At 45.2% G+C, this 11,307-nt stretch overlaps 1 protein-coding gene across 6 annotated transcripts in view; it reads left to right on the plus strand.

The window, feature by feature from the left end:
• The window catches only part of LOC110526974 (inositol hexakisphosphate and diphosphoinositol-pentakisphosphate kinase 2), a 53,077-nt gene extending 46,758 nt beyond the window's left edge, over window positions 1–6,319 (plus strand). For all 6 annotated transcript variants that reach the window (XM_036981092.1, XM_036981093.1, XM_036981094.1 and 3 more), the window contains 3 exons: window positions 878–1,015; window positions 1,209–1,322; window positions 1,986–6,319. In XM_036981092.1, coding sequence (XP_036836987.1) covers window positions 878–1,015; window positions 1,209–1,322; window positions 1,986–2,626 — 893 coding nt within the window. In that variant the 3' untranslated portion in view covers window positions 2,627–6,319. The remainder of the gene's footprint in view (window positions 1–877; window positions 1,016–1,208; window positions 1,323–1,985) is intronic.
• Window positions 6,320–11,307: the final 4,988 nt, after the last annotated feature.

The following is an 11,307-nucleotide window of genomic DNA, read 5'->3' on the forward strand; positions in this document are numbered from 1 at the left end:
GGCCTTCATGTCTTAAGGTAACGATGGGGACTGTCGTTTCTCTTTGCTTATTTGAGCTGTTCTTGCCATAATATGGAATTGGTCTTTTGCCAAATAGGGCTATCTTCTGTATACCTCTCCTACCTTGTCACAAAACAACTGATTGGCTCAAATGCGTTAAGAAGGAAAGAAATTCCACAAATGAACTTTTTAACAAGGCACACCTGTTAATTGAAATGCATTCCAGGTGACTACCTCATGAATCTGGTTGGCAGAATGCCAAGAGTGTGCAAAGTTGTCATCAAGACAGAGTGGCTACTTTGAAGAATCTCAAACATAAAATACATTTTAATTTGTTCAACACTTTTTTGGTTGCTACATGATCCCATATGTGTTATTTCATAGTTTTAATGTCTATTACTATTACTATTATTCTACAATGTAAAAAATAAAAACCCTGGAATAAGGTGTGTCCAAACTTTTGACTCATCCTGTATGTGGTTACATGAATCAGACAGGTCCAGTGTCTGCCCCCAGTATTGTTTGTGTGGAAACCAACCGTAGCAGAAATACACCATAATATTAGGGCAGTGTTCACCTTCCACCTCTAGTTCCAGAGAGTTACCCGGTGTGCAGGCTTTGGTTCCAGCCCATCACTAACAAGTAAATGGAACTCTTTGTGATCAGCTGATGATAGTGCAGGGCTGGAACAAAGAACTAGGACGGCCGGTGATGACTGCAGTAGGGTGAGTGACTGGCCTTGGGGACTGGGGAGGTGGTTTTGGCTGTAGTAGTGGTCCTGCCTGCTCCAGAGACCCCTCTAACCACCTCTCCTAGCCCAGTCTGACTGAAGGATGGTGGGGCTGCGGGCCTGGGTCTTTCCCCTCTCTGACTGCAGGCTTTGAAGGCTGCTCCATGGTGCCCTCCATCTACCCACTGGAGACGTTGCACAACTCGCTGTCCCTCAAGCAGGTGGATGAGTTCATCACCGCCGTGTGTGAGACTGGTGGAGATGCCCACTCCAGGACCACAAGAGGTAATGGACTGTTACACACACACACAGGAAAACCACATGGAAATGTCTTGACTTGACAGATATAAGATATCACTGGTTAATGAAATGCTTACTGGATCACAGTCCTGTGTCAACCGCTCTCCTCCTCACTGTCCTGTGTCAACCGCTCTCCTCCTCACAGTCCTGTGTCAACCGCTCTCCTCTCTCCTCACAGCTCTGTCGGCCATGTTTGACTCTCAGAACCAGCCGTCGGTGGACTCCTACATGCCTCAGAGAGTCCTCTCCTCCTCCGTATCCCCCCGACAGCGCTCTGACAGACCTCCCTGGTGTGAGTGTCCATTCTCTTTCATGTAATTCATTTACCTTTTTAGTTTGACCGGTTAAGTTGTTTTTAGAGTTGCAATGGGGAGTATTTGAGAGTGTTGATTTGGGTTGGTATCTAGCATCAAATGACTGTCAGTAGGTCTTATTCTGGTGTATGTACATTCCAAAAAGTGTTTATTAGAAGTTGGAGTTGAAATTTCTCATTTTAAGGCTTACATGTAATTGCCTACCACAGTATCCGTAGACTCCACTGTCTGTGGGCTATTTAAAGTGATTTACTACTACAGTGGCCCACCACAGCCTGTGTTGACTATCTGGGTTTCCAACCCTCTCCCACCGCTGTCTTCTATCCTCTTCTGTAAACCACTTATTTCCTGATTTTCAGAGGTGTGATCAAGGACAGAAACGTTCTGTGTTTTAATGGTGGTTTTGTTCTAAGTGAAATCCCCAGGTACCATTTTCCTTAGCGGTGGGTAGGTTTGGCTTTTATATGTGCTAACTAGCTCACAGTTCTTTCCTCTCTGGTCATGTCTTTCCCTGCACTCAATTGTAACCTATTAGCCACAATTTCAATATGATTAACATTACCTTAGTAAACATAATTGAATTGATAGATGACTGATTGCTTGGTACATTGATTAATTGATCATTTGTTTGGTCTCTGCAGACAGCAGCGGTCCGTCCAGTACAGTGTCCAGCGCTGGCCCCTCCTCCCCCACCACGGCAGACGCCTCCCCCCATTTTAGCTTCAGCGACAAGACGCCCTTCACCCCCGAGAACAGCGAGGAGATCCACTCCTGCCATCACAACACAGTTCAGCAGGCCTCTACTGCTGGCCCCCAAACCCCCAAATTCTCCAATCCCACCAGCCCCATGGAGGACCCGACCACCCCCTGCCAGACACCCCCAGAAGACAATCCTGAGGCACCAGCCACCCCCAGCCACCTGCCCCTGAGTGGAAACTCTGAATCAAGGCAGGAGGAGCCAGGCGAGTCCCCTGCTTCAACTGAGGCGACTTGCGGTGAAGTTCCAGACCTCAGCCCATTGAGCCCGTCATCTTCCCCCCTGGCAGACCTCTCTCTGGGCCTTTTGGATGGATACCTCCCCGGTTCTCTCCCGGTGCTCCTGGAGCTCAGGGAGAGCGGCAGTGAGGCAGGATCCAGCGCACAGACGCCCCAGTCCCCAGAGGGGCCTGATGAGTTCTTTGACACCCAGGAGACAGTGGAGATGTGGAGGGGCAGCACGGGGAGCCTCCCCCATCCTGGGACGCCACTGGAGGTGGGAGCCCCTCACGCGTCAGAGCCCTAGGTGGGGGCTCAGAGAACCAGAGAAGGAGCCTAGGTCTTCTAAGAGGCTAGAAGGAAGTAAGGTAGAACTTCTAGGGGGCTGGAAGGAGGCTTCCAGGAAGCCCTTCAAAAACTCTCCTCTGCCAGTTCCATATGGTGAACCCCCAGTGGAGCATTCTAGTGACCTAGTCTTAGACCAAGGCCCTGTGGCTTGTAACTTATGTCTGGTGAATAGTGGATCGGGCTGCTGCTTCTTAGTGCTTCTCTACCCTGGTCGTGTTCATGAGGCACAGAAACTGAGAAAAAGGGAGAGGACTTCCTTTGACTTGTCCATTAAGATACGCACATTTTCCATTTCCGTTACATAATGAACACGACCCCAGTCCCTATCCCACAGCTGTCTGTGAACCAGCCGTTGTAGGAGAACTCAGTGTGACCATAGAACTACCACAGAGTACAGTACAACATCCTTATCATGACTGTCATGTATGGATGTTTTTGTCCCTGTGTCCGATAGAAAGCCACTTGTTCTGAAGTGAACCTTTGTTGCTGGTGTAAACAGTCTATAATGGGTGACATCTTCTATCCACTGAACAGCCCTCAGTGTGCCCCATCTTCTATCCACTGAACAGCCCTCAGTGTGCCCCATCTTCTATCCACTGAACAGCCCTCAGTGTTCCCCATCTTCTATCCACTGAACAGCCCTCAGTGTTCCCCATCTTCTATCCACTGAACAGCCCTCAGTGTTCCCCATCTTCTATCCACTGAACAGCCCTCAGTGTGCCCCATCTTCTATCCACTGAACAGCCCTCAGTGTGCCCCATCTTCTATCCACTGAACAGCCCTCAGTGTGCCCCATCTTCTATCCACTGAACAGCCCTCAGTGTGCCCCATCTTCTATCCACTGAACAGCCCTCAGTGTGCCCCATCTTCTATCCACTGAACAGCCCTCAGTGTGCCCCATCTTCTATCCACTGAACAGCCCTCAGTGTGCCCCATCTTCTATCCACTGAACAGCCCTCAGTGTGCCCCATCTTCTATCCACTGAACAGCCCTCAGTGTGCCCCATCTTCTATCCACTGAACAGCCCTCAGTGTGCCCCATCTTCTATCCACTGAACAGCCCTCAGTGTGCACCATCTTCTATCCACTGAACAGCCCTCAGTGTACACCATCTTCTATCCACTGAACAGCCCTCAGTGTGCACCATCTTCTATCCACTGAACAGCACTCAGTGTGCACCATCTTCTATCCACTGAACAGCCCTCAGTGTACACCATCTTCTATCCACTGAACAGCCCTCAGTGTACACCATCTTCTATCCACTGAACAGCCCTCAGTGTGCACCATCTTCTATCCACTGAACAGCCCTCAGTGTGCACCATCTTCTATCCACTGAACAGCCCTCAGTGTGCACCATCTTCTATCCACTGAACAGCCCTCAGTGTGCACCATCTTCTATCCACTGAACAGCCCTCAGTGTACACCATTGTGGAGATCTCGCCAAAAATAACTGAAACAACATTTCAATTTGACAGGTGGGCTTGCATATTGCATCATGTACATCGCTACATACATACCGTTTACTATAGCTAGAATTGCAGCATGTCCACCAACTCATGGACATTGTAAAATAAGATGGTTTGAGAGACATCTCATTTCAAGTAGTGTGAGTAATACGTTTATTTTTCCTGCTGGGAAATGTACATGTCAAAATGTCATCAAGTCGTTTTGAAATGCATTTTCAGTTGGCAACTTTATTGCAGTATATTGAAATCATGGTCTTGTCACACATTGAAATGATAAATGCACCACATGACTGGTCTGTGACATTTCATCAAACAGAAGATGTCACCCTGTGTGTCTCCCCAGTTCTCCTATTCTAGGCTCTCCTCTCCCTGTGATGGTCTGTAACACCGTAAAGGTCTGTTCACTTGATATGCACCACAACTGTATTGCATCGAGCCAACAATAGCCACGGTAGGCTCTTTCTTGTTACTCTGTTCTTGCGCTGCACCCGACCAAGCAGCGCTCCACACCTTGTGCCAATCAAGTGAACAGGCCTTAGAAACTCCTGACTAGCAGCTGAGGTCTTTTCTTAGGGGTAAAGAAGATCTCCACTACATGTGTGGTGAGATTTATTATTTCCGTTTCCTCTTTTGAGATTCAATATACTCATCCGAGCCTGGTCCCCCACTGCACAGATGTAGGATCTTAATTTGAACCAGTTTGCTACAGCAGGAAAATCATCCTGCAGGAACTGGAAATGTGGATTATTATTAATGGACATTTGTGTAGGGAGTCATTTGATACATTTTAGGTGGAAATCACAAACGTCAGAATCCCTTTTAAACATCAAATACACTACACAATTTACATTTCCTGCATTGCAGGAAAGTTCTCCTGCAACATCGTGATCAAATGAAGATCTTACATCTATGTGCTGTAGCTAGCTCTTCTATTGTTGTCAAGCCATACATGTTGTCACGACAATGAACGGAAACACACAGGAGTTGGCTAAAGCACAAACGGACTGGAGCACCAGGCTACTATCCCTGTAGCCCCTAGTCACTTTCCCTAGCCCCTAGTCACTTTCCCTAGCCCCTGAAGGACCTGCATAGGAGGGAGCAGTACTCTACTGACTGTAAAAAATAATCCACGTTTGATTCGATCACAACTTGTGCACTGCTTTTTTTTTTTGCCAAATTCCTTAAACCTTAACTACCACTTTAATATAAGTAATCATATAGAAACCATATGAGGAGAGATCTATATTTAACTTTGAATGACTCCTAGTGAGGTGATATTTTTAATGCAGAGCCATCAGATTTATTAACAGTTTTAACTTGTATCATAGCAACTGTATATTTTTGTAAAAGATCACCTCAAACATTACTGTATTAAGCAATCTTTTTTTTTCACTGAACAAAGGAGGTCGGGGTATTTTTGGATGGTTCTCTGTGGTTCCATTGCGTTAGACAGTTTTTGTTGCAGGGCCTGTGGACTGTTATCTGTGTGTGTGTGTGTGAGAGAGAGAGTAAATGAGATTCTGTATTTGACTATTGGGGTTGGTACAGTCGTATTGTGATGTACTGTAGAGATGATTATTTCTGTCACGTAACACAATTTCATGTCAGTCAAAGAATGAACAACACTGCTGCTGCATAGAAGCAACATTAACACTGTAATCTGTCATTGTTTCAGTGGACATGTACAGATGTGTCAATCTAAACAATGAAACTATATCTGATTGTGTGTAATACCTCTGGTCTGTGTCTCTGGCCTACAGTAGTGGTTAGTGTTGTCTGTTGTAAAGTGTTTGCAACTTTCATCTGCAATTCAGGATGCTAAACTACACTGAAATGCTATATCTGTTTGGTTTGGAAAGTGTGATTCATTTTGAGTCAACTTTTTGAAGGAGATGGAAAGTGAGTAGATAAAATGAAATAGCATAATGAAGAATTCCCTGTTTAGCTGCTATGCACTTCTAAACTCTTCATGAAGGCTTTACGAATGAAAAATGCACTTAAATGCTTTTGGAGCTCTCAGTGATTTCAGCCTTTTAACTTAAAAGATTCAGCTGAGAAAACGCACTCTGCTTTAATTTCTATGCTATTTGCTGTGTGGGGTAATCGGCTCAATGGCTCTATGGTTTCTACAAATGCAGCTTTATTTCTCTCAATGATGTTCTGAATAAAATGTCCTGTGAAATGATATTTCTCCCTCTGTGTGGATTTGACTTGCATGGCATGTGAGTACATGGCTGTCTGAGGAATGACTGGCCTTTTCATATAACCAGGCTTTTCCTGTTTTATATTTGTGAGCATCTGGACGGTACACAACGATTCCACAGCAACCAAAAGACAGTATGGTGGATTGTACTTGCAGTACATAGCAACCCTTTACCAGCAGATAACAATATGGTTTACATTGACAATGCTTTTGTCTAGATAACATGGCTCAAATCATATATTCATAAAAATGTCATCTAAATTGTGATTTGAATTGGTATGTTGGTGGCAGCGAGCGGTGGGTTATTGACTGATTGGGTCTACAGGGGTGCATCCTCACCCCTTTTTACGTTGACAGTATTTCCCATCCCCCAGTAGGTCAGTGACGTGAGCACTAGCATTTTGTTAATGGTGTCATACAGCCCAGTAATGTCATTGGGGCAACAACTGCCAGATGCCTCGTGCAACAGGGGCCTGTTCAATGAAACAGAATGTTCTGATAAAAATGTGTTGTCTCATGTACCATTGTCATGTATACCAAACAAAAATATAAACGCAACATGTAAAGTGTTGGTCCCATTTTCATGAGCTGAAATGAAACAACTAAAACCAGATAAAAAAGTAATGGAACAATAAATGTTTTAAATACGATAGTCTTAGAGAACAAACGATCAGGGTTCTTCTAAAATGTAAGAAATGGCATTGAATTTGTTCCAATATTTGAGTCACTCAGATACTCTAAGAACAAGGCAAAGCCACGAGAAAATTTGTATTATTGAAGAAAATTGGCTTTAAAACTGAATGTGTTCTCAGCCGCATGGTGCGGCAGGTAGCCTAGTGGTTAGAGCGTGGGGACAGTAACCAGCAGGTAGCCTAGTGGTTAGAGCGTGGGGACAGTAACCAGCAGGTAGCCTAGTGGTTAGAGCATTGGGCCAGTAACCAGCAGGTAGCCTAGTGGTTAGAGCGTTGGGACAGTAACCAGCAGGTAGTCTAGTGGTTAGAGCATTGGGCCAGTAACCAGCAGGTAGCCTAGTGGTTAGAGCGTTGGGACAGTAACCAGCAGGTAGTCTAGTGGTTAGAGCATTGGGCCAGTAACCAGCAGGTAGCCTAGTGGTTAGAGCGTTGGGACAGTAACCAGCAGGTAGCCTAGTGGTTAGAGCGTGGGGACAGTAACCAGCAGGTAGCCTAGTGGTTAGAGCGTGGGGACAGTAACCAGCAGGTAGCCTAGTGGTTAGAGCGTGGGGACAGTAACTGGAAGGTTGCTGGATCAAATCCCTGAGCTGACCAGGTCAAAATCTGTTGTTCTGCCCCTGAGCAAGGCACTGTTCCCCAGGGGCCGAAGACGTGGATGTTGATTATGGCAGCTCCCTCGCACCTCTGTGATTCAGAGGGGTTGGGTTGAATGCGGAAGACATATTTCACTTGAATACATTGTTGGGCAACTGACTTTCACAAAATGTGTAGAAATGTGTAGAATTGCAGCAAACTATCTTTAAAAAAAGCAACATTTTGTCTCATTCTGAATGCAACCTCCCAGAATAGAGCCGAAAATTTATCAGATACATTCTACAGAGCTGTGTCCACGGAAGTGAGGAGGCTGGTAAAACCAATAACCCAACATGTGAACTCATTCAAACACTGCATGCTGGCAGTGCGAAGACCATTTTTGTTGTGTGCTTTACCCCGTTAGCCTCCATATGCAGATTTGATTGAATAAGGCCTCAGTGACTTGGCTGAAAAAGAAAGTGGAAGCTTGTGAGACGTTCTTTAATCGAAGTGCAAATCACGAACGCTGCAGTAGGGATTCTATTGATTGCCTCTGCTCCCTTTGTCTATCTGTGAGGCTGTGATTGTGTTAGCAGGAGACAGACTGCTCATAATGATTTCCACTAAGGCTGTGTCTGTCTCCTGCCTGAGAGAAATGGCGAGAAAGGGGTGGAGAGAGGCCATCTGGTGGGAAAGGCCAGCAGCGCTAGCTAGCTACTGTCTGTAGCTAGCTCTTTGTTCTTTACACAAGTTCAATGATGACTCAGAAACCAATCCAGCATTAATCTGTTGCTATGACATTAACCCTCGCTCGTTTCTGCCACTATAGAGGTCGGAGTAGACCGCTGTACAAACGCTGGAGGGAGGGAAAGTAATAACATGTTATTAGGTGCGGCAGGTAGCCTAGTGGTTAGAGCGTTGGGACAGTAACCAGCAGGTAGCCTAGTGGTTAGAGCATTGGGCCAGTAACCAGCAGGTAGCCTAGTGGTTAGAGCGTTGGGACAGTAACCAGCAGGTAGCCTAGTGGTTAGAGCATTGGGCCAGTAACCAGCAGGTAGCCTAGTGGTTAGAGCGTTGGGACAGTAACCAGCAGGTAGCCTAGTGGTTAGAGCGTTGGGACAGTAACCAGCAGGTGGCCTAGTGGTTAGTGTTGGGCTAGTAACCAGCAGGTAGCCTAGTGGTTAGTGTTGGGTCAGTAACCGAAAGGTCAGCTCGGGGATTCGATCTAGCAACAAGGTAAAAATCTGTTGTTCTGCCCCTCAAGGCAGTTAACCCACTGTTCCTGAGCCGTCATTGTAAATAAGAATGTGTTCTTAACTGACTTGCCTAGTTAAATAAAGGTTACATTAAAAATAACCACGACATCGTCCAATTTAATATCAATAAAAGCCTTTATCCCTTGAAATGCTGTCAGCTGCTGACTCAGCAGTCCAATGCATTTAACTGTATAAGTGTTAACAGCAGGGGAGGTGAGTTAGTTTCCGTCTAGTGCTCTGTATTGTCCTCATTGCTCCATTGAGAGTAGTCAGGTGGGTCGTTCTTCAATTGCTATGGAATTTTGAAAGAAATGTACTTACTTTTCCAATTCCAAATATGGTAGCAAAATGACTTTCTTTTAACAATGCATAAACAAAGTTTAGCAGTATAAAGGACTTGCATTATGTTTTATCATTGATAACCAGTTCAATACTCTGTTCAGCAGGAAAAAATGATGTTGGAAACATCCTAAAAAGGTCTTTAGGGACATCCTGAGCTGGGAACTAGATTAAAAAAAAAACCTCTAGGAGACTAAGACAGAGCGTTCTAAAAACGTGAATTAAACAAACTCCTTCAAAATGGCATTGTAACAGTTCAGTGAGATTTGGGCCAACCATGGTATAGATAACCATCTGAAATGCTACTGTTGGACCAAATGGCGGCCATCCGACATTACCCCATTGCCCAGTACTGACAGTTGGAACACAAACACACAGGAACACTGCTCCACATTCATTCAATTTCAGAAAAGAGAGGAGAAAAGGAAGAACAGGCTCCGGCTACATCTGTTGGTCCTACTACATCGAGCTCATGTGACCTTGCGGATGATGTCATAATCGTTGCCATTCAGCGTGTGCCAGCTGGGGTATTCAACAGATCGCTGCTCATTCGCCAGCCGCTCAAAGCACGGATTGTACCCCGAGTTCGCCTCAAGACAATGGCTGATAAATTGTGTAAGCACAGTGGCAGAGTATTTGATCAGATCAATTCAGGCACAATCTAGACCTATTCCAAATACTAATTATACAGATCGAATAACTGCTCTGTTGTAGATTAACTGTATCTTTCCACCATGTCAGTTTTACAATGTAAATACTCATCACTTTAACTGATCTCAGTGACAGTAGAAAAAAAGGGCCTTACTGCCTTCAACATTACATCCCTTGCCCAAATTGTGGAAATTCCCCCCACCCTCCTAAAGACAGACACTGATGTGCTGCCAAGGCTGGCCAATCTGCACATTGTCCCCCTGTCCAGACCTCCTTTCATATGCAGAGGGAGATTATTCAGGGTTCAGTCTCCCCTTCTTCACCACAGCATGACATCATCCCTAAATTCACTGTGACATAATCCCCAAATTCACCATGACATCATCCTGAATTCACCATGACATCATCCCCAAATTCACAGGCATGTTGGGATACAGACGTGGGGTCCTCAGCCAGTGCTATTATACACAAGGCTATGGCTGTGTCCCAATTCTCCCCCATCTCCTGAAATGTGCACTTTCTCACATGGATTTAACAAGGTCAGATTTGCGCCATTTAAAAAAATTAATTATTTCACCTTTTATTTAACCAGGTAGGCCAGTTGAGAACAAGTTTTCATTTACAACTGCGACCTGGTCAAGATAAAGCAAAGCAGTGCGACAAAAACAACACAGAGTTACACATGGGATAAATAAACGTACAGTCAATAACACAATAGAAACATCTATATACAGTGTGTGCAAATATAGTAAGACTAGGGAGGTAAGGCAATAAATAGGCCATAGTGGTGAAATAATTACAATTTAGCATTAACACTGGGGTGATAGATGTGCAGATGATGATGTGCAAGAAGAGATACTGGGGTGCAAAAGAGCAAAAAAATAACAATATGGGGAGGAGGTAGTTGGGTGGGCTATTTAAAGATGGGCTTGTGTACAGTTGCAGTGATCGGTAAGCTGCTCTGGAAGCTTCAGTGACTTTTGCAATTCGTTCCAGTCATTGGCAGCAGAGAACTGTAAGGAAAGGCGGCCAAAATAGCTGTTGGCTTTGGGGATGACCAGTGAAATATAACTGCTGTAGCGCGTGCAACAGGTGGCCAGTGAGCTGAGATAAGGCGGGGCTTTACCTAGTAAAGATTACCTGGAGCCAGTGAGTTTGGCAATGGATATGTAGCGAGGGCCAGCCAATGAGAGCATACAGGTCGCAGTGGTGGGTAGTATATGAGGCTTTAGTGACAAAACGGATGGCACTGTGATAGACTACATCAAATTTGCTGGGTAGAGTTTCGGAGGCTATTTTGTAAATGACATCGCCGAAGTCGAGGATCGGTAGGATAGTCTTATGAGGGTATGTTTGGCAGCATGAGTGAAAGATGCTTTGTTGCGAAATAGGAAGCCGATTCTAAATTACATTTTTGATTGGAGATGCTTAATGTGAGTCTGGAAGGAGAGTTTACAGTCT

The sequence above is a fragment of the Oncorhynchus mykiss genome, chromosome 6, assembly GCF_013265735.2.
Source record: "Oncorhynchus mykiss isolate Arlee chromosome 6, USDA_OmykA_1.1, whole genome shotgun sequence".
NCBI lineage: Eukaryota > Metazoa > Chordata > Actinopteri > Salmoniformes > Salmonidae > Oncorhynchus > Oncorhynchus mykiss.